The sequence below is a fragment of the Macrobrachium rosenbergii genome, chromosome 5 (genome assembly GCF_040412425.1).
Source record: "Macrobrachium rosenbergii isolate ZJJX-2024 chromosome 5, ASM4041242v1, whole genome shotgun sequence".
Lineage (NCBI taxonomy): Eukaryota > Metazoa > Arthropoda > Malacostraca > Decapoda > Palaemonidae > Macrobrachium > Macrobrachium rosenbergii.
Window position 1 is genome coordinate 25,139,025 of NC_089745.1, and position 23,526 is coordinate 25,162,550.

General features: G+C 37.3%; 1 protein-coding gene across 4 annotated transcripts in view; it reads right to left on the reverse strand.

Annotated features, from left to right (window-relative positions):
* Window positions 1-2,420: 2,420 nt before the first annotated feature.
* The window catches only part of LOC136838614 (choline/ethanolamine kinase), a 125,463-nt gene continuing 104,357 nt past the window's right edge, over window positions 2,421-23,526 (reverse strand). For all 4 annotated transcript variants that reach the window (XM_067103882.1, XM_067103880.1, XM_067103881.1 and 1 more), the window contains 3 exons: window positions 22,776-22,873; window positions 11,609-11,810; window positions 2,421-5,160 (listed from right to left, as the gene is read on the reverse strand). In XM_067103882.1, coding sequence (XP_066959983.1) covers window positions 5,056-5,160; window positions 11,609-11,810; window positions 22,776-22,873 — 405 coding nt within the window. In that variant the 3' untranslated portion in view covers window positions 2,421-5,055. The remainder of the gene's footprint in view (window positions 5,161-11,608; window positions 11,811-22,775; window positions 22,874-23,526) is intronic.

Consider the following 23,526-nt stretch of genomic DNA (forward strand, 5'->3'; position numbering starts at 1 on the left):
AGACCTGTTCACAATGAGACAACAGAAAACTAGAGGTATTTTTGTTTGATTGTTCCGGATCCCTGGGCAGTGGCAGAGGACTCCCTTTAACATCCCTGGGACATCCGGACATTTATGCCTTCCCTCCCTTTTTCCTCATCTGCTAGGCCATCAACAGAGTGATGATTTCCCAGAACCACAGAATGACCCTTGTAGCTCCCCTGTGGCCGCACGCAGAATGGTAACCCGATCTTCTAGCCTTGCTGACAGAAGCACCAAGAGATAGTCCTTCTTGGCACAGCCTTCTGTGTCAACCGCGCTTTGAAAGATTCCACCAGTCGGTAGGGTCCCTATCTCTTCACGGCTGGATACTATCCAGTATCTCTTGTGAGCAAAAGGCTTTTCTCGCAAAGCAGCAACTGAGATGTCAGGCTACCTCAGGAAGTCTTCTACAGCCATGTACCAAGGAAAATGTGCCATCTATTGTGATTGGTGTTGTCAACTGGGTCTCTTTCCAGTCAGAACTACTATTCAACTAGTAGACTACTTCATTTTCCTTTGTAGGGAGAAACTTCTTTCAATATCTGCAATCGAGAGATACAGAGCTGCCCTATGCTTAGTTCTTTGTATCAAAGATGTGGATTTATCCTCTTCTTGGGAGATTTCTATGCTTCTCAAGTTTTGAGCTGTCCTGTTCTCTGAGAGACCTTAAAAGCTTCAAATTGGGACCTAACAATGGTGCTGAACCCTTAAGAGCTTCTTCACACTGGAATTTAATTCTCAAAACAATTTTCCTTTTGGTATTGGCATCTTCCAAAAGAGTAAACTAATTACACAGACTATCTTTTAATGTCTTTTAATGTTAAACATGAGGGGTTGAAGGCCAGTAGCCTTCGATTTGTCCCGGAATTCGTAGCTAAGACCCAAAATCCCTCAGTTCATGACGACAGATTCGAGACGTTCTCCATCCCCTCTCTTAACAAATTTTGTTGTAATGACCCTGATGAGTTACTTTTGTCCTGTTAGGGCACTGCATAACTAACTGAAAAGGACTTGACATCTCAGACCGGGTTGTCAAAGCTTTTTGTTAATACAGGCCAGATCAAGAAAGAAGTTTTCAAGAATACCATCTCCTTTTGGCTTCAAGAAGTAATTAGACAAGCCTAATCTTCAAATCCAGAAGTCAATTCGGTGCGTGCAAGAGTACATGATATCAGGGGACTAGGACCTACCAATCCTTTCAAAAAGAACCTGTTGGTTCAGAGGATACTGGAGGCTAGTACTTGGTTACGCCAAACCACCTTCACATCCCTCTATCTGCGGGACGTTGCCCACAGGTCCTTGGACACTTTTTCCCTGGGTCCGGTGGTGGCTGCTTAACAAGTTGTGTATCTCATCCAGTATCTAACCTAAGATTATTTGTTTTGAAAAGTGAGAATGAATTGTTTGACTGGTCTGCTTCCTCTCTCTTTCTAATTCCTTCTCTACTGACGGGCAGTGGAGAGAATTTAACCATCATGTGCTGGAACTGGTCAGATACAGGCGAGTGTTGAGCCCTTTCCATTAGTTTTAACGGACTGTTCACACACAATATAAACTACCTTGGAAGCAAGTCCCTTCCTCTCTCTTACAAGGGGAGAGAGGAAATAGCTACAACAAGGCTGGTGGCTAACATAGTGCTGTTGTCTCCGGCAGTTTAGTTCTTTATTTCTATTTGAAACACAGTGTAACAGCAGTTCTATTTTCTCTCTTTACCCAGGTGTCTGGCTGACTAGTAACCCTTACTTTACAGCTCAGAGGCTTACAACTCCTTCCTTTGGTCAGGAAGTGAGACCAGGTGAGTTGAACCTCCAGTCGGTTCTGAGGCTTTCTCTATCCTCCCCCCAAGAGTAAGTCTCCCTTATGTTAAGACCAAAGGTTTGTTCTGTGTATGAACAAATGACAAATTTTAAATCAATTTGCATTTTTCATAACTAACAAACCTGCCGTCTTAACATATACTGCCCACCTCAAGCCAACTCCTCATATATTTACCTGGGCCAGAGAAAACCGATGCTATCCTCTAGAGATGGGTTACAGGAGGTTGGCTCCTCCTACCTACTGCCATCTTGTTCATCTCTCAATGCCACCAATTTCCTTGTAACTTTTTTAACCAGACTCCAGCTGGCACTAGAGAACTTCTCCCTTATGTTAGGACTGCAGGTTTGTTAGTTATGAAAAATACAAATTGATTTAAAATGTCATATTGCAGGGCCTCCTCAAGTTTCCAAGGAATGGCATCTATCGCAATAACCACATTATTAACTATCAGTGTGTGCAGTTACTGACCATTTGAGGGTCTTAATTTCACTGATTACAAATAATGTATAAAAATGGCCCTTCAAGTGTACCACTAGGAAATGTGAAGTACCAGCATCAATGAATATTACAAGAAACTCAAATTCAAGGTATAGTATATATTTAACTAAAAAACAGTCCATGGAATTTATGAGATTACCAATTAAAAGAAAATGTCCTAAGCAAAGAAATTCACTAAAATATCACTAGAAAATAATTTTTTAGTCTCCCATTTACGTACATTGTTCAATAACCTGTTCTTACACAGTCTGTTAGTCTATGGAAATGATACAAGCAAAAGTCAAGAAAATTATAGGAGTACTACAATATTTAAATAAGATTTACTCTATTTCTGTGGGCTGAAATACACAGTAATCACATATCATGCAAAAACTCATTTTCAAGTTAAAAGCTGTGAAACATCCTGTAATACTGTATTGGAAAATTAGCAGGGTATATGGACACTTCACAAATGCTTTGTGAACATTTGCAAGGAATAATAACTTTGTGTCACATTTGAAAATGGTAAGCTTAAGTCTTCCAAAAGTACAAAAGTACCAAGAATAAGCATGCATGATAGCATTATATCTTGTGCATTAACTGTACATTTATATATCAACAGTTTATTTTTAAAAAGTGCAATTATTAAAGCATTAACCCCAAATACATACTATACTGAATGTACTAGCAAATGTTAATTCCAGCTGTAACCAAGATATGGAACAGTAACCTACTTATATTTGTCAGTGTCAAGGATATGTCACACAAAAGTTATGAAATAATTAACCATCATTATTTCAAACAGAATTAGAAGTAAATCAATTTTCTAAGTATAGTAGTACTAGTGTTCCAATCATTCTAGTATTTATGGATACAGGACACTGACAAAATGCTGCACTCTATAGTAAGCTACCACAAGCACTGAACTTTAACGTTCCATTTAAAATCAACTAAAATACCATGTCTAAAAATGTAAATGATAAAATGCTTTTATTTACAAAAAATGAATATGAATTGCATTGCATTTTAAGAGGAATGTCCAAATGCCTAAAAACTTTTTTTGGCAGTCCTTCAATATTCCAAAACTGGATTTTACAGTTTGGATATCTAAAAATATTTAATCTTTTGCATTAGACTTCTAAGCCTGAAAGTATTGTTACATGAATGTGATGGGCTAAATTGTATTCTAGAGATGATTACCAACACAGTTTACTTACAAGAATATAATCCCATTCAATACTGCACCATCGCTCAATAATCTACAGTATCTAATCCTATGATATGGCATTTTAATACTGTATTAACATAAAATTCTTAATATGACATTTTGAATGGTCATACTTTGGATTAATTCATCAAATTCCTAATGAATGAGCTTTCAAACAGTCATGCATTCTTTTACAAAAGAAAGAATTTGTTATCTAATGCACCACCATTTGATGGCTAAGTACTGGCTCTGCTTTCTTACACTCCTACCCTTGACACCTCACTCAGGAAATCATAATTACAATCAGACTTGATGAAAAGTTGAATAATTACTTTGTTTTCCGCAGCTATGTATTCTTCACAGCTCAGCTTTTTGGTTCTTAATGCAAGATTCAAATTTTATAGCTGCTTATAAAGTGAGCCATTTAGCTATAAGATATTGTAAGCCACTATTACCACAGTACTTTCTTTTATCTTTTCAAAATTCTAAAACTATGAATTACATCTGTCTTGAAACATTCACCATTGAGGCAAAATCATGCTTATACCATATGTGTTCATTTAACACATGAACCACCCTTTGCAATATGAAAGATAATAAGGTGGCAATCCTCCTTTGCAATGCCATACAGTACTCTTGTCCTATGGGTAAATGTTCAGTTTCCTCCAAAAAGGCAACCTCTTTAAAAAAAAAAATTATCAATGGCACCATGCTAAACCACTATTTATACATTATACAGAGTAATACAATAGATCACAGAGTTGTAGTGTACATCACAGTAAAGATCTGGCATTGAGGATATCACTGTCTGTAACTTGAAAACACTTACTTTAAAACTTTAAAACCTTTATATTCCAATAATGCTATAAAAATCTTGAAAGGCATGACATCATGATGGCAATGTTATCTGTTGTGTCTAGAATCAGGCTAATGTAAAACAAATACCTGTTTAAAAATTAAGAATTAGTTTTATATAAACTTTATCAGGCTAAGTTTCTGCATTTTAAATACAGTTTTCATACACTAAGCAAAAATATACAGTACCGCAGTTCTAAGTAATTCCATTTTAGGTAATGTGTCCACAACAGACTGCAAAAACTATCTTTGTAATATACTGTCCATTTTTACTATTCTGAATGGCAGCTCCAAAAATCTTATGGTACCATATCACTGCTTGCCCACCAATAGATAAAAAAAAAAAAATGGCTAACATCTATAAGAACTGCACAAGATACATAAAAACTCCTACAAAAATACTGATGTTGAAGTAAACTCTTATTGAATTGCAACGCTGCACTGTAATACAAAAATCCAACTTTCTCTTACATTTAGATATTTTCAAATAATTTTAATTAATGAGAAACTATTTCACAGCTAGCGCAAAATGATAGTGTACCAACAGGCTTTATCAACAAACAGAGTATTTCCCAGAAAGAATTAATAAGCACTATAATTATTCATATCCAGACTGATAAAATCCCAAATTATCATTAGATATATATCAAAATAAAGACTATTTTTCTGCACTGGTTTTATGTCTCGGTTGTGATTACATCCAGCTTTCTTTTACTGAAGGTGTCTGCTCTTAGATTTGCTTTTTCCTCCAAATAATGGTCTAGTCTCACAGCTGCATACTCCTGGAAAAATCAAAGATGAAAAATTAAAATGGAATACTTAGACTAAAGTATCACCTACCTGATCTACCAGGACAGATGATGATGCAATACTGTGGGTTCCCAGTAATCGCAGGGTTTAGGGACATTAACCACCCGCGTTAAAAATCCACGTTAAATTGGAACATCCCTCTAAAAATGTTTTTAACTGCCTGCTGTAATAAACACCTAAGACCATCTAAAAATATTTATAACTGCCTATTTTAATAGTTCAAACACCAAAAATACCTTAAACTATCATCCTTAAATATATATATTTGGCTTACAGCTGTGTGAAAACTGATTAAGTTCCCCTTATACTGTACAGTATTCAGGCATGCTCATTTTCTTTCTTAGTAATATTCATGCTGTCCCATTTTCTTTTACATGGGAAACATTGGTAATTCATGAGAGAGAGAGAGAGAGAGTCACATGGGCACTCACCAATGATCAATGTTGATTGAAGATAATGATGAATTAGCTGTGCAGTCTGATAAATGAATGAATGATATGACAGCACAGCAAAGCAGAGAAGTTACATCTCCTCTGGGGCGCCTCTTCCCCTTCTTCAGGAGGCGCTTCAGTCACTTCATGGACTTTAGGGATTTCAGGAGGCGGCATCATGGCCATGTATTTCATGCTTGACAAAGAGCTTATGACAGGGCTCTGTGGTAACATTAAGGGCAGATGAAAAGTTTATGGAACGTTCCATATTAGGATCCCATGCCCTTATCTTCTGCAGCTCCCGGACTTTCCTCAGAATTTGGGAGAGATCTTCAAATTGTTTCAAATCTGCTTCACACAACACATCAATGTCCTTCCTCTGACGTTTAGGCTCTTTCACATAAGCTGTAGAAAAAGCAGGGCGTTTAGGAGGCATCTTACAGTGGTACAATCCACGAAGGTAAGTTACATGTGTACGTACGCACAATTTAAACCTCGCTGCAAACACTATAAGCCTAAGCAGAGAACTGTGTGAGGGTTGGGCCAACTGCGCATCATATGCTTTGTGCATCATGTACTGCACAACTGTGCATTTTATTGATTTTTTGTTCTGTAAGATAATTTTGAAATATTACAGTACAGTAAAGTGTTTTAGGATGAGTTTACAGCATATCTAAAGTGTGTGGGTAGTTTGTAGAATGATGTAACTACTGTAGTACTGTACAATATGTACAGGTTTGTTTATATCGTCATGTCGATCTACTTATTTTCATGTTATTATCTTGAATTAATACATATATGATAAAAAAATGATTTACTGTACTGTACTAATTTTCAAATATTACAGTACTGTACTGTAATATTAATGGAAACACAGCAAAATACAGTAATCAATATGTACAGTCTGTTTTTTCTTTTGAAAAATGTCCTTCCCAAGCCCAACAAACTCACAGTTCATGGAACATCTCTATCTCACTTCATTGTGTTGTTTCCATATGTTGTACACCACATTCGCGTTGTGTAGTATTCAGCAAAGTCTTTTTGTTCACGTGTCAGATGGCTCCAAAATGCCCTGCTCCTGCTAAGGCTTCTGGCAAAGAGCCTAAGAGACAGAGGAAGGTCAGACCCTCCAGCAGAAGGTAGAACATCTTGATATGTTAAAGTCAGGGAATACCTTCGCGGCAGTAGCTGTACTGTAATACTGTATAAAGTATAAATGTTACAATAATGTCATTACAATAATTAATTAATTTTCTTTATATTTTCAGGTACATCTAGAAGAAAGATGGTGATCAGGAAGGCTGTTAACATGAGCTTCTTAGGCAGTGCTAAAATATGTACCATGTGTGACAAGAACATCGTAAGGATGGAGTCTGCCTTGGCACTGTGGTTAAATGACTGCCGTACGAAGAACATGCCCCTCGGTAACATCTCCGTCTGTGAGAAGGCATGGCAACTCTATCACCAATTTTCAACTGGCGGTGAGATGGAGGGCAACGACATAGTAAAAGAAGCAAACTTCTTAGGCTTAGGCTTTGACGAAGCTGCCGAAGAAGAGGAAGAGACACAAGCAGGACCATCGTCAGCTCCTCAAGGGTTTCAGGCCAGCAGGGAGTGGTTCCACCATTTCAAGAAGCGGTTCCAACTTAAAAATGTTTTGCTGCATGGTGAAGCTGCATTGGCATACACAGACATGGCAGTGAAATAACCCGAGACTTTCAAGAAGTTGATCACTGATAATGGCTACCATCCAGAACAGGTTGGTTTTAACTTGATACAATTTAATACTTATTATATTTTTTAACTGAATTCCCTTGTTTTTAACAATTTTAAATGTCTTTAGCTTTACATACTTTATTAATTTTAATCCTTTACTGTATTCCAGGTGTTCAATATCGACAAGATGGGCCCCATCTGGAAGAGGATGTCTTCATGAACGTACATCATGAACGTACATCATGAAGGACGAAGCCAGAGCCCCTGGCTTCAAGGCACAGGAGGATAGGGTTACCCTCATTATGTGCGGCAATGTGACTGGCTTCATGTTAAAGCCAGGACTAATTTACAAGTCTGCAAACCCCAAGAATAAGAATAAGCATGCTGCCCGTGTTTTGGATGCATAACTCAAAGGCCTGGATCACCAAAATCTCTGCGGGTCACTGGTTCCATTGGAGCTTCATCCCTCAAGTTAAGGAATACCTCAGCATCTTGGGCATGGAGTTCAAGGTGTAGTTGGTTATGGACAATGCTGGTGGCCACCCTGTGGATCTTTGTTATGAAGGCGTCCAGATCGAGTTCCTCCCTGCCAACACCACCTCCCACCTCCAGCCTATGGACCAGGGCCTGATCCGTGCCTTCAAGGCACTCTACACCCAGAACTGCCTCGACCACCTTGTGAAGGCAATGGAAGACAACAGTGAATTTACGCTGAAAATGTATTGGCAGAAATTCATGATTGCTACGTTTGATCGTCATCAGCTAATCGTTGAGGGATATGAAGAAGGAGACCCTAAATGCCTGCTGGAAGAAGTTGTGGCCGGAGTGTATGAACAGTTACAAGGGCCTTTCTCCTCAAGACATTCAGCATTCTGCCATTGACAAGGCAGTCCAACTAGCAAAGATCCCTGGTGGAGAAGGATTCGATGACATCACCGAGGATGAAGTCGGAACCGTAATCAGTGCCCACTCTGACCCCTGACAGACCACGATTTAGAAGAGCTGACTAAGTCTGCCAACAAGGACGAAGACTCGGCAGGTTCAGGGGACGAGGAAGAGGAGGATGAGGGCCTGTCCTTGGACTTTGTGTGTAAATTTAATGAGGACATTCAAGGATGCGAAGAAAAGATTCTGTCAAGGGATCCTTATATAGGATGCACCTTAAAGTTCTATAATGGCCTTGATGGGTTATTGAGGCCTATACAAACCTCCTCAGCAGTATGAGAAGCAGACACAGCAGCAGCTGTCTATCACCAGTTATTTCTCAGCAGTGAAGAAGGCCCCTCCAAAACCTCTTAAAACTCCTGAAGTGCCTCCTGAGGAAGGGAAAGAGGCACCCCCAGAGGAGATGTAACTCCTCTGCTTTGCTGTGCGGTCATATCTTCATTGTCATTCATCACACTGATCATGGGTAAGTCAAGTACCCATGTGATTTACGTAATCTTAATATTAAACTTTGAAATACTAAAGTGTTTTAGCATGATAGTTTAAGTACAATATAATGTATTTGGTGTTTGACATACAGTATTCTATTTTTTTACAGCTATGTACATGTATTCTAGATTGCAAGTACAGTACTGTACATTACAGTAACCGAGGAGTTACACTGCACAGCCAATTCATCAGCATTGTCTTCATGCAACATTGATCACTGTTGAGTACCCATATGATTTACTGTACAGTACTGTACTTTTATCTTAATCTTAAACTTTTGAAATGATATTACTGTAAAGTGTTTCAATGATATTAAAGTGTTTGAAATGATATCACACAGTAATGTGTTTCTATGATATTAACCCTTTAACGCCGAAGCCCTATTTACAAAAACGTCTCCCGTATGCCGGCGGCGTTCGGTGAGTTAGCGCTGAAGCAGAAAAAAAGTTTTTTTTCAAAAAATCACAGCACGCTTAGTTTTTAAGATTAAGAGTTCATTTTTGGCTCATTTTTTTGTCATTGCCTGAAGTTTAGTATGCAACCATCAGAAATGAAAAAATATCATTATTATATATAAATATTGGAATATATGACAGCGAAAAAAAAAAACTTGTATATAATTGTATACAAATCGCTGTAAGCAAAACGGTTAAAGCTAATGAGTTAATTTTTTTAGTTGTATTGTACACTAAATTGCGATGATTTTGGTATATAACAAATTTTAAAACGATCAAAGCAACACAGAGAAAATATTATCACAAAATGATGCATGAATTCATAACGCACGGACGTTAAAAAATGTTTTTTTCAAAAATTCACCATAAATCGAAATATTGTGCTAGAGACTTCCCGTTTGTTGAAAAATGAAGCTAATTGATTGAATATTACTAGATTGTAAGTGTTTTAGCTTACAACTGCAGTTTTCGACCATTTCGGTCGAGTTAAAGTTGACCGAAAGTCGAATTTTTTCTATTTATCGTGATTTATATGGAAATATTTCAAAACTGATAAAAGCTACAACCATGAGTTATTTTTTGTTGTATTCTACATGAAATTGCGCCCATTTTCATATTTAAAACTTTTATGTAACAACTAATTTAAAGCAGTGCAAATATTACGACAACGAGACGAAAGAATTTCTGAGATGTTCGGCCGAGTTACCGCGCAGACGTAAGGAAAATGTTTTTTTTAAAAATTCAGCATAAATCAAAATATTGTGCTAGAGACTTCCAATTTATTGCAAAATGAAGTTAAACGATTGAATATTACTAGAATGTAAGAGTTTTAGCTTACAATTGCGTTTTTACCATTTCGGTCGAGTTAAAGTTGACGAGAAAGGTTGAAATTTTGGCAGTTATCGTGATTTATGTGAAAATATTTCAAAACTGATAAAAGCTACAACCATGAGCTATTTTCTGTTGTATTCTACATGAAATTGCGCACATTTTCATATATAAAAGTTTATGTAATGACTGATGTAAAACGATGCAAACATTACGACAACATGACTAAAGAATTTCTGAGATGTTGGCCGAGTTACGGCGCCCAGGCGTAAGGAAAAAATTTTTTTTCAGAAATTCACCATAAATCGAAATATTGTGCTAGAGACTTCCAGTTTGTTGCAAAATGAAGGTACATGATTGAATATTACTAGAATGTAAGAGTTTTAGCTTATAATTGCATTTTTTACCATTTTGGTCGAGTTAAAGTTGACGAAGCTTGAAATTTTGGCAGTTATCGTGATTTATATGAAAATATTTCAAAACTAATAAAAGCTACAACCATGAGTTATTTTCTGTTGTATTCTACATGAAATTGCGCACATTTCCATATATAAAACTTTATGTAATGACTAATATAAAAAGTGCAAACATTACGACAACGTGATTTAAAGAATTTCTGGCGTGGATGTAAGGAAAAAAAGTTTTTTCAAAAATTCACCATAAATCGAAATATTGTGCTAGAGACTTCCAATTGGTTGCAAAATGAAGGTAAATGATTGAATATTACTAGATCGTAAGAGTTTTAGCTTAAAATTGCGTTTTTGACCATTTCGGTCGAGTCAAAAGTTGAACAAAGGTTGAAATTTTGGCAGTTATCGTGGTTTATATGAAAATATTTCCAAACTGATAAAAGCTACAACCATGAGTTGTATTTTGCTGTATTGTACATGAAATTGTGCACATTTTCATATATAAAACTTTATGTAACGGCTAATATAGAACAGTGCAAAAATTATGACAAAATGACGAAAGAATTTATGAAATTTTCGGCTGAGTTACCGCCCGTGCATAAGAAAAAAGTTTTTTTCAAAAATTCACCATAAATCGAAATATTTTGCTAGAGACTTCCAATTTGTTGCAAAATGAAGGTACATGATTGAATATTACTAGAATGTAAGAGTTTTAGCTTACAATTGCGTTTTTCAACCATTTCGGTCAAGTCAAAGTTGACCGAAGGTTGAAATTTTTTGTAGTCGACGTATGGTACGTCCACTCGGCACCCAACAGACAATTTTAGTCAACGTATGATATGTCCAATAGGCGTTTAAGGGATAAAGTGTGTCAATATCTGCAAAGTGGTGAATTTTCTGCGATATATTTGGATATATGTAACACAGACAAATCGGCGAAGTGGCAAATTATCCACAATATATTTGGAGATGCATTCCACGAGTCAGCGGGGACCCATTGTACATCAAGGGGAAAAGATATGCAGTTCTTAATCTTATGCTATACTTATATTTCATATAAAATTTTATCTTCCACTTTACAAGTCCTTTTCTGAAGTAATTATTCCTATTAAAGAAAACTCAAAATATTGTCCTAGTAAGCCTTACCATGTAACCAAAAGGTATAGTTGAGACTTGTCCTTGGACAATGGACCACAAAGACCAAAACAGATGAGCTGCAAGTGTAAAAACTTGAACTTCTGAAAGTATTTTCTCTTCAGCAGGATGGCTAGGAGGGGAGTAACTGACATTTGGTTGTGTTATTGTGTTGTTGTTACAGTTAACAGACATGCTACGAAGACCATCCCCCCTGCAAAAGGAAATACAGTATAGTAATAAATTGTGCATTAAATTAGTTATGGAATCATATTATCTTTACTAGTGAAACTTTTGCAAAACAGAAATACAGTATAGTAATAAATTGTGCGCTTTTCAAATATATTTAGAAATTATGGAATCATATCCGACGGAAGAAATATCCAAAATGGCAGAATTACTCGTTTTCAATGCACCCAGACATTAAAAAACTTTTTGCGATTTTGACACAGTATTGTACTGACGGCGCAAGAACGGAACCCGTCGTCGTAAATATACTGATAACTAAGTTCCACAGACAGTGGCACTTTAAGCACTACTATTTGTTTTCCTTACATGTAAGAGTAAAACCGATGATTTAATTCGAAATAAAAAAAAATATCAGACTAGCAAAACTTTGCACAACCGGTTACAAAACAAAAATACTGTATTTATAAACAGAGCACTTCAAATCTAAAAAACCAAGGGAAAAACTTGTAAGCAGTATCCATAGGAAATCAGGTACAGTATTTATCTAATTAAAGGAATCTCTTACATTAAATGTAGCATGCATTGGATGTGTGATACACTTCTAACCATTAGCATTTTCTAGCTTTCTCTTCCCAAATGCCACTGTTTAAATACTCAGTATCTTGTTTTGGCTACCTTCATAATATAAATTTTAAACTATATGCACACTCAATGTTCAAGTCTTAAAACATAAATATAATAAAATACAATATACAAATACAGCATGTCAACAATAAATATAAAAACATTTGAAATTTATTCAGTTGACCGTCAAATTAAGTGGGCTCTGGGTTCTCTGATCTGATCACTCAAAGAATGTTCATCAGTAATTAAATGGAACATATTTTGGAGTGCCAGGGTCACTTGCATGAAGTTTTGTAGGCTATTGTTATAAGTGTGAAGCAAAGAACCTGTAGAGGTGGTTTTATAACAATGTGTGAATAAAATATGCAATTACTAAAAGATAATAATATCAAGTTTATTCACAAACTGAACAGATAACTTTCACTTTTGACTGACTGCAACTTGTAGATGTGGTTTGACACCACCTGGCATTGGGTTTTTTCTTAGAATGACTCCTCACTTTTGGCTAAAACTGAAATAATACAAATACTTAATTTTGTATTAAATACTTACCTCCCCATTATATAGCATTTACTTCTGCACCAGCGGGAGTTCGACAGATTGCAAAAGAAAAATGACAACACGGTTTTCTATGAATATCTATTTTCTATTCATCTATTTCCCCCCACCAGGGGACAGATAGGTATACTGTACACACTTGTAGCTGGTTAGTCTATTTCTGTCCACTTTGGATCCGGGGATGTAGGGAGGTAAGTATTTCCAAAAATATATACTTAAATTATTTAATTTTTTAAATGAACCTTACCTCTCCATTATATAGCTTTACAGAACATGCAAATTACCTACTTGAACCTATGTATGTATACACACATACATGTACATATGCATTTCCAAAACGTTAATTTGTTAATTCTTCTTACACAAAGCACTCTTCAAAGAAAGTGACCATTTTTTCATTTGGTTCTACACCAGACACCTGATTCATCAATCAACAGAAGCACAAGCAACTTGCCTTCCTGCCAAAAAAGAAGCAGGAGAATAGGGCTTAACCACCAAATATGCACTAGAGAGATTGGGGAAAAGACTACAACACTCAATGGCAGAGGAGCAGCAGCTGACTGTATTGAACTTACTCCTGATAAGCTTCTACCAAGGGTTGAAAACTCCTCTTTAGTCACTGTCAATGTTTTGAAACCACTTGCTCTGGCTCCAAAGGAAGACACTGATTTGGTTGGAAAATTGTCAGCTCAACAAAAGGATCTAAATTCTGATCAGGGAAAATCTCACGATAACGAGAATGTTCCTGAACCAAGAGAAACTCCTGCAACAGCATAAGGAGTTGAAATCCCTGAAGCAGAACACTGAGAGACTACCTGGCTATTGAAAAAGAAGCCTCTTCCTTGATGACAATGGCACCTAGGATCTCTCTTCTCTGATAACAGCTACTTCTACTTCACTCACTTCCCCCTTGTAGCCAGTCAGGATGTCCACATGAATCTTCAATTCTCCACCAACACCAACCTTGTACAGTATGGTCCCAGGTAATATGTCCCAAAAACCCTGACCATATGAACAACCTGTTCATGCCCATATAAATCCTAATACTTCTTATAATAACCATTACTGGTTATAAATGGTAAGGAATTTTTAAAAATCAGGGATACAGTAATTCCTATATAGCATCAATAGGAAAAAGTTTTGTAAATGAACAACTTACAAATACACACCTGTTCAATATGCAGGAATAAGGGCTCATAGTCTGGACTGGGAATGATGATTGTTTTCATTTTTTATTTCAAGCTGAGAAAAATATGACAAAGCACAAAGAGTTAAAAAATTAGATAAGAAAGAGGGAGGGTGTTAATATGGTACAGGGATGTAGGTGAGTTTTGTAATGCTGTATCAGTGTGCTTTTCTCTCTCTGTCTCTCTTTGACAAGATATACTAATAGTAAAATGAAAATACTGTATGTTATATGAAAAAGAAACATAATAAAAATAAAAAACTACGGGTAGTCACTGATTGATTCCTCCTTCATGTGACGGTGCTCTGGCCATCCTGGCGAAGATGACAACGAAACCGAAGATGATAATGCCTACTGCCTATGCTAATGATATGAAGATGAATGATGGCTTTGGAGCTGTGAAGGCATTTGAGTTAATGATGATCTGACAACCTGTAACATGGTGTCACAGGATGGTCGTTTGCACCAAAAAGAACGGTGAACCTCAAAGAACCGCGACTTTCAGGCTCTTAATGCCCACGCAACGCGTGAAACCCATCACATGCAGTCACCATTTCATCAGGCCTGTTCTGTCCCACAGGGAAAGAGGAAGACAATATTCGATGCCTGGAACGGATGTCACAGTGTCCCCATTCATCAAGGAGACCATCATCTTACCACATTCTTTACCCTGTAGGGACGGTACATGTACAAGACAGCACCCCAGGGTTATACCACATCAGGTAATGGTTATACGAGAAGGTACGATGAACTGACAGCAGAATTTCCAAACAAAACTAAATGTGTGGATGATGTACTTTTGTGGTCTGATTCTATAGAGGAAAGCTTTTTTTCAGGCAGTCCATTGACTTGACATGTGTGGTAGAAATGGCATAACCTTGAATCCCAAAAAATTTGCCTTTGCTGAAGATACTGTTGAATTTGCTGGTTTTGAGATAACACGTGACAATGTTAGGCTTTGCAAAAGTTCCTTCGGGCTATACTTGATTTCCCTAAACCAAGAAACATTAGACATTCGTTCGTGGTTTGGACTTGTCAATCAGGTTGCATATGCATTTAGCATGGCCAACAAAATAATGCTGTTTTGACAACTTCTGAAGCTGAACGTGCCATTCAAGTGGACAGATAAGTGGACAGATGAGCTTCAAGACCTATTCAATGAGTGGAAGAGCGTTAAAAGCCCATGAAACTGAACAGGGAGTTAAGATATTTGACCCTCCAAAACCAACATGCTTGGCGACAGATTGGTCCAAGGATGGACTAGGCTTCTGGCTTCTTACAGAAACACTGCAGCTGTCCTGTGTCAAGACCATTCTGTTGTAAAGATGGCTGGAAAACCACACTTGTGGGCAGCTGCTTCTTACACAGCGCAGAATTGAGATATGTCCCAAACGAAGGCAATGCATTAGCAGTAGCAGATGTCTTAGATAAAGCCAGATACATCGTACTGGGCTGTAGTCAGTTGATCATTGCTGTCAACCACAAGCCGTTACTGAAAGTATTTGGCAACAGGTCCCTTGAAAACATCTCAAACTCACACCTCAGAAACCTGAAGGAAAAGACACTATGCTACAAATTTCAGAAGGAATGTTCACATACCAGGAGTCAAACATTGCACAACCGACAGTCTTCCCAGACATCTGACAGGCCAGCCAGAAAGGATGCTCCTTATAGATGACATAGCCTCAGTCCAATCCTGTATGCTTGATATCACACACAGTTCCTCATTAATGGACGGACTCCGTACACTTGACTCGGACATATTGATTGATGATAAGGTTGAAATTGCAGCAGCCTCTTCTTTGAAAGTCCTCAAGTCTGTTACATGGGATCAAGTTTGTCTAGCTACATCTAATGACCCTGACATGCAAACCCTACTAGAAGCCATCAATTTGGGCATGTCAGACAACCATCTGGAAATCCCTGAGTCCATCCAAGAATACTTCCCCTTTAGGGATCACTTACGCATGGTGGATGGAGTGATCCTTTACAAGAATCGTGTTCTGGTCCCACCTTTGCTGAGGCAGGAGGTCCTGAACTCATTACATTCTGCACATCAGGGTGTTACAGCAATGACAGCAAGAGTCAACTCATCCGTCTTCTGGCCAGGTATAACCCAGCCATCAGCAATTTGCGTGCATGTTGCCAGCTATGCAATTGCATTGCCCCACTGAACCCCAGTGCACCTCCAACACCACTGTTTGACCCAACCTACCTTTCCCAGTGCATATGCGCAGACTTTTTTCAGTACAAAGGTTGCAACTACTTACTGGTAGTTTGATAGTACTCCAACTGGCCTATAGATGAACGTGCATGAGGTGGAGCAAATAGTTTAACTGAGTGTCTTTGTCGTACCTTCATCACAACTAGCATACCTAATGAACTGGCATCTGACAGATGGTCCAGAATTTACCACCTCTTCCACTTGCAAGTTCCTCAGTGACTGGGGGTTGCATTTTTGGTTATTGTCTGTGGCCTTTCCGTATAGTAACTGTCATGTAGAAGTTGGGTAAAAACTGTAAATACCTTATAATGCACAATACGAAACCAGACGAAATCATGAGACAGAATCCTTCCAATGGGCCATTTTACAGTACAGAAACACACCAGATAGACACACCAAATTGTCCCCAGCAATGTGTGTATTCGGCCGTTCTATTTGGGACTTCATACTGATCCCACCCGGTCATTATCAACCACATGCTACTTGGCACAACGCTTTGACATTGCGTGAGACAGCAGTGCCACGTGAAAGTGGCAGAGAAGTTAGAGCAACATACAAAATGACTACCTGCATTGATCATAGGGGATCATGTGCGTATCCAAAACCAGACAGGTCCACACCCATTGAACTGGGACAAAACTGTAATTGTGATTGAGGTCCGTCAATTTGACCAGTGTGTAGTTCGTGTGGATAGATCCAGACGGGTCACACTCAGAAACAGAAAATTCCTACAACTTTTCATCCCAGTGTATTTTACACCTTCATGGATGTCCATTTACTAGGACATCAGTTTCCATAAGCCTCACACGCCTTGCCCTATGGAGCAGGGAGACCATTGCACTCAAGGACAATCAACTAACCCAACACCCTCAGCAACACCTTGGAACACAGAACACAGATCAACTACACCATCAACCCCTAAAACAATTCCCTCTAGTTGTGATGTCACCAGTCCTCCTCGTATGGATTTGCCCCTTCTAAATGCAGACATGCCGATAGAGGTACTACCTACACTGACAGTACCCAACGTTTCTCCACACATGGATCAACTAAATGATCCTTTGAGTCCGGAGCAGACCGAACCACCCCAAAGATCAATTCGGTAGACCAAAAAGCCCATGTGGCATGCTGACTGTGATCTGAAGAACTTATGTTCTCAGGCAGAGGATGCCTTGCTGTGTTTTGATTCAATCTTATGTTTAATTTTTTTTATATTCCATGTTATTCGTGTTGAACACTGGTCACTATCACTACACTGCATTATACTGTTTCATGCCTTCGCAAAACAGCCTTTGTTCCATTGTTTTACAAAAGACTTGGGGGGAGGGGGACATTTGGCTATGGGCAATGCTACTAGAATTGTTACTTCCCTTTATTGTTTATCCTGATAACTATGTTGTGAAGTTAGTTCCCTTATTAAGAAACTTCCATTTGTAACCTAGATATTGGCAATTTTATTACATACCTGTTTAAAGCATATTAACATTGTAAGTACAGTACTGTAATTGATATTGACACAAAAAATTGTATGTATTATGTGACTACAATTATTATCTATTCAGTAACAATATTAAGTTAAGTATCTTTAATGCATACTTAAATTAGCAGATATTTGAATACTTCTCATTTGTGTACTTTCAGACTGTGTTCATTGTTGTTCTCGATAAAATGCCAAGCAAATATACAGAGTTCTTATACCTGCCTTATTCATTTAGCTCTTTCTGTCCTACATTGTTGAGGCTTAGACTTGTTGTCATTTGTATATATCTTTGCTACTGCACTTATTACCTCTGCATGTAGTCCATATTTCATCATGACCTATATGAGTTTTTTTCTGTTAACTGAGTCAAATGCTTTTTGGAAGTCTATTGATACCACAAATAACAGGTCTTTTCTTCTGTAAGTTTCTTGTATGCAATATTCTAAGATATACAAATTATCAATTCCTCTTCTTTGTGTAGTAAAGCCTGGTTGCAGTTCATGCATCTTCCCTATACAGTATTTTTAATGTGCTTTTCTATTTTGGTTTTCAGGATCTCCATGAAAATTTTATATGGCACATCAGTTAATGCAATTGGCCTAAGATCTGACTGTGGGGTGTTGTTTCTTGGGTGTAAGTGTTTTTTTTACTTAAACCAGCTGTTCTGTGTTTTCCTGCCTTTCAGTATGTTGTCTAAACATTCTGCCAATTCTCTTTTAAGGTTGGTGCTTTTTTCTGCCAATTCTCTTAAGGTTGGTGCTTTTTAAGAACAGTTTGAACAGAACTGGTTTCATCCCATCTGGCCCTGGTGCTTTATTTGATTTAATTTTTTCAAGTTGATTTTTCACATCTTCAGTGAAAAATCAACTTGATGGGTTTAAATTCTGTCATTGTTAGATCGTACACTACATTCGTATGTTCTTTTAATGATGTATGGTATAACATATGCTGTCCTAGTCTTGCATTTGCCTTTGCGTCATCTCTTCCATGTCATGTTTATACTGTTCTCTTTTGCTCTCATTCCGTATCTCTATTTTGTTCTCTTCTTTTTGGTGTATTGTCTTCCAGAATTTTACAAGCTCTTTTGCTAGGGTTTCTCCCTTAATCTCTTGCTTATTTTTGTTGTATATCCTGATCTGATCCTTTTCTGAGGTGGTCTTACCTCTTAGCATGTCTATGTATTCCCTGGTTGTCCTGTGGCTGTTTCTGTCATTCGTTATTTCTTTCCTAACCTTTTCTTCTTATTCTTCATATGCTTTCTTGACTATTATCTGTAGTTTTTATTTTTTTTATAATATGCTTCTTGTGGCTTTCTTTCTTAACTTGTTATATATTCTTCTTTTGCTTATTTCTTCCTTAATTTCTTTGGTGACCCATCTGGCTCTATTTCATCTTGCTTTCCTTTCACTAACCCTCTCTTTATTGTCTTCTCTGTGATGTTTGCTTTTGCTTCTCTAACTGTTTCCTCCGGCTGGGTTAGATCTCCTTTTCTGTCTTGTTGGCTCAGTTTACTTTCTATATATTCAAGGTATTTCCTGGTGGATTCTTCCGTTATTTTCGGGTATTTGATTTCTTTTGCTTAATTTTTAAAGTCTTTTCTTGCTGAATTCGACTTTACTGAGGTAGTGGTCTGACAGGTCATATTCATTCTTCCCTTCATCTATCTTCACATACATTCATAGTTTTTATACATATTTTGACTGACCAGGGCAAAGTCTACACTGTAGTGCCACTTTGATCTCCTCTACTCCAGGTCATCTCACCTTTGCAGTTGGGATCTCCATTTAATCTTGTTAGGTCATATTTTTCCATTAAGTCCACAACGTATTTACCATTTTGGTCAAGGTCTTGCTTCCCTATGAAACCTAAATGCCCAGTGAAGTCCCCAAGTACAATCAGAGGCAGGTCTGTAGTCTTCTCTAATGCTTTGTGTAAGGTGCTCATTACTGTATTCGCTTATTTCTCTCCTTATCATTAGTTGACATGTACCGTATACTAGGACTAGGTTGAATCTTATGTTCTATAATTACTCTCTACTAGTAGAACGTCTCTGTGTTCTGATTTTTCTTTTTTCAACTGGATATATCTCCTTTGGATCTATGCATTATTAATATACCTCCTCCTTTGGCATCATCCTCGTCTCTCATTGAGTATACCACACTAATACCTGTTGGGAATACTAATTTTTTCTGCTTCTGGTGCGTTTCAGTAATGCACAGTGTTGTAAAAAAGTTGGATCCATTTTTTCCCGACAATCCTTCACAACGTTCCGGATAAGCAAGGGGGAGTAGCAAGCAGGCAACCAAGAGTGGTTCCCCTTGTTGTGAAAATACCCAAGAAAAATTCTTGACATCAAGATTGTTTACAAAACTAGTATCACGTGTACTAATCTGGAACTCACCTTTTAGTAAATAAAGATTGAATTTGAACAAAATATCTAATGTAAATTTGAATAGCAATACGAGGTGTCGAGGGACCATGCAGAGGTGTGCTCCGCTGTCTTTTATCAGGAGCACCACTGTAGACAGCACAGGTAAGAGTCTCATACACTTCTCGCATTTCTCAGCCAAGAGCCGGTTCATTTAGTGTGCTTATGTAGTCTCTTTGTATTTTTGTCATCCGCGACTTGACGTAGTTAAGGTTTATCCGAGGTATTGCTTAATGATCCAGATGTAATGTAAATATATAATTGCAGCCTTTCTAGGTCGATGTTAAGAGTTTTTCTGGTGTTGAAATGAAATTTTTCTTACCTCTGAATTATGTACACATTTTTCTTACCTCTGAATTATGTACAGACTTTGTCATAGACCTTGTGGTCCATTCGTTCTGTACTTGTTAAATTTAAAGTGTTTAGTTTTGTAATAAAACTCTGAAAAAAACCTACTGAATCTTGCTGGACCTTCTTTTGATGTTTGTTGGTTTTGCCCTTCAGGCCGGACTATCTTAAGTCTAATAACATCTTAACTTAAACTAGTGAGTCGGACGATTTATTTCAAAATTTCCTGATGTATCTTCTGCATTGTTCACTATCTGTCCATTTCCCTTATTTCTAGAAGCGTTCTACCATCTAACCTTTTATCTATTAGTTACAAACTACTGCATTCTCCTAAACCTACTAGCCTATGCTTATTAAAATTTCTTCCTTCACCTATCTGTCCTAAACTAATTACTCTTCTTCTACAGCTCACCTCTAAATTATTTACATTACTAGAGATTCTATTATTTCCTACCTCTAAATTATTTACATTACTAGAGATTTTATTATTTCCTACCTCTAAATTATTTACATTAGAGATTCTGTTATTTCTATCTACAGTTCCCTGGGTTTACTTTTTAGAGCATTCTAGATGGCTCAAAGTTTTCCCTTCTTTTCAACTCTCCCTTACTAAACCATCCCTTCTCTTTGTTTTCCTGCTTATTCTTTCATTCTAATCTTAATACTGTATGCTGTCCTTTTCTCTCTCATTGGCAGTCATGTCTGGTACTATAGATATTTTTTTGTAAATTTCCTTCCTCGCACTCTTTAACAGTTTTCATTATGCTCCATTTTCTCCCTCGTAGTTGAATTTTACAAGTAGTGGTCTGGGTTTTGATCTGCCTGTTGTCTCAGTGTTTTTTGGTGGTTGTGGTCGAGGCCTACCTAACCTTATTACCTCTTTAATTTTCCATGCCTCTTTGCTTAGGTTAAGTTCCTTTGTGAAAAATTTCACTGCACCTATTTTACAGGTTTTCTACTTCATCTCCTCCCTGAGGTTCTGGTAAGTTGAATATTATCAGGTTTTCTTTCCTTCTTTCTTTATCCTGAGCCTCTCTTATGTCTTCCTGAATTGTTTCCCTCATGCTGCTGCTGTTGAGAATCTCCTCTTTTATGTCTTTGGCTATAGTTTCATTGATGTCCTTAATTGTTGCTTCTATTTGTTCTAGCCTATTTTTAAGCATCTGATTCTCCACCCTGAGTTCCTTATTCTCTCCTTTGAGCTCCTTATTCTCCCTATCTAGCTGGTCAAGACTGTTTCTACACCCTACACTATACCATTTTATTATATCTACCACTTTTTGAATGCCAGCATACTGTCCATTTGTTATGTTTAGGCAATTTGTGTGAAACCACTCATTACATTTATCGCACTCTACTGCCTTTTGTTGTCTACCTACTTCCCTTCTACATTGTAAACACGTGACCACTGGGATTTTGATTATGCCTACCACGGCTATCAACTCCTCCAACACTATCCCAGTAAATTTTTATCCTGGCATGTTCTATTTGTGTCCTAACTATGTAGAAATGAAAATCAATGTTGCAATACTTGCCTTATTTGCTGAAACTATGCTTTACTAATTCAGTAGCCTTTTACAGTTGTAATAGCAGTGGTGTACTGGATTTTCACCATTCAAAGTATACTTTATGGAAAGACACTAAGATGACTCCTGTAGACTCTCGAGGAATTATGGACCAGAGACTACAAAGATGAAGTATGCAACACCTACCAGTATGTGTTGGAGCTGGGGAATCACCTGGAAGAGAACAGTTGGCTAGCCAGAGAGAATCTATCTACACCACAGGGATTCCAGAAGCATCACTACAAGAAGAAAACCAAAGACTTTTGGGGTCAAATTGCACTCACCATACCAGCAAGTAAAAACATGAGCAAAACAGAGCGTCAGACAATGCTAGCAACACATTTACATTTGTTGTGCACAGCATCTACGCACATATCACCCTCTATCTCCCCAAGCACGCAGCACAGCATTCCACACTATCCCAGCATAGGCTTCTCCTGTGCAGTTTGTGCTACAAAGAAGCGTTATATTAACGGCTCCAAAGTGTGCTAGAAGTATTTCTACTGGTAGTGAGAGCAAGCCCAAGACTTCAAATTCAACTGAATATGTACAAAACTAGAATTTGGCAAATACTTACAAAACTGTTTGTTCTTCATTACTTCCACCTGATGATGATACCCCTTTCCTCCTCTTGGCTAACTCATAGGCTTCTAGATATGCTCTAATGAAGAACAACTGAAAATGAATTTGTTTGTATTGAAGTAAATTACTTATAAAAATTATTGCTACTCTAAAAGCACAGGTAAACAGAAAATAGGAATGAAAACTATTACTGCTTAGAATAGAAAATATGTGGCACAAAACACTTTTACTAAAGATAATGTATATTTGATGATGACAGCAAGTTGGTTTCAGTTTAAGTACGAAAACACCTGAGAAAGCTTGTAATCACACAATTCATGACTTATGGTATAAAAATGAACAAGCAATCTCGTCATTGTACCCATAAGCATTTCATGAAGACACACTGCATACCAGAGTGTGGGCCTTATTACTGACTTGATACCTTGATGTTAAGCTAATGGTTAAAAAAATTAAGTTCCAATGATTACAAGAATAAAATATCAGTACATCATACTTTTAAAATAATAATATTCACAAAATCAACTTATTTTCTGGGTAAAAAAAGTAAAAATTTTAATATCAAAGACATAAAACAAAATTAATTTTACATAAGGGGCCATAGTTATAAAAATAAAAATATCTAGACTTTTAATGTATCAAAATAAAATCTCATATATCCATACTGGATCACAAACATAAAACAAAGCAGTATATTCACAATGCACCACCAAGTCGTTAACCTTAAAATAAGAACTTATAATACC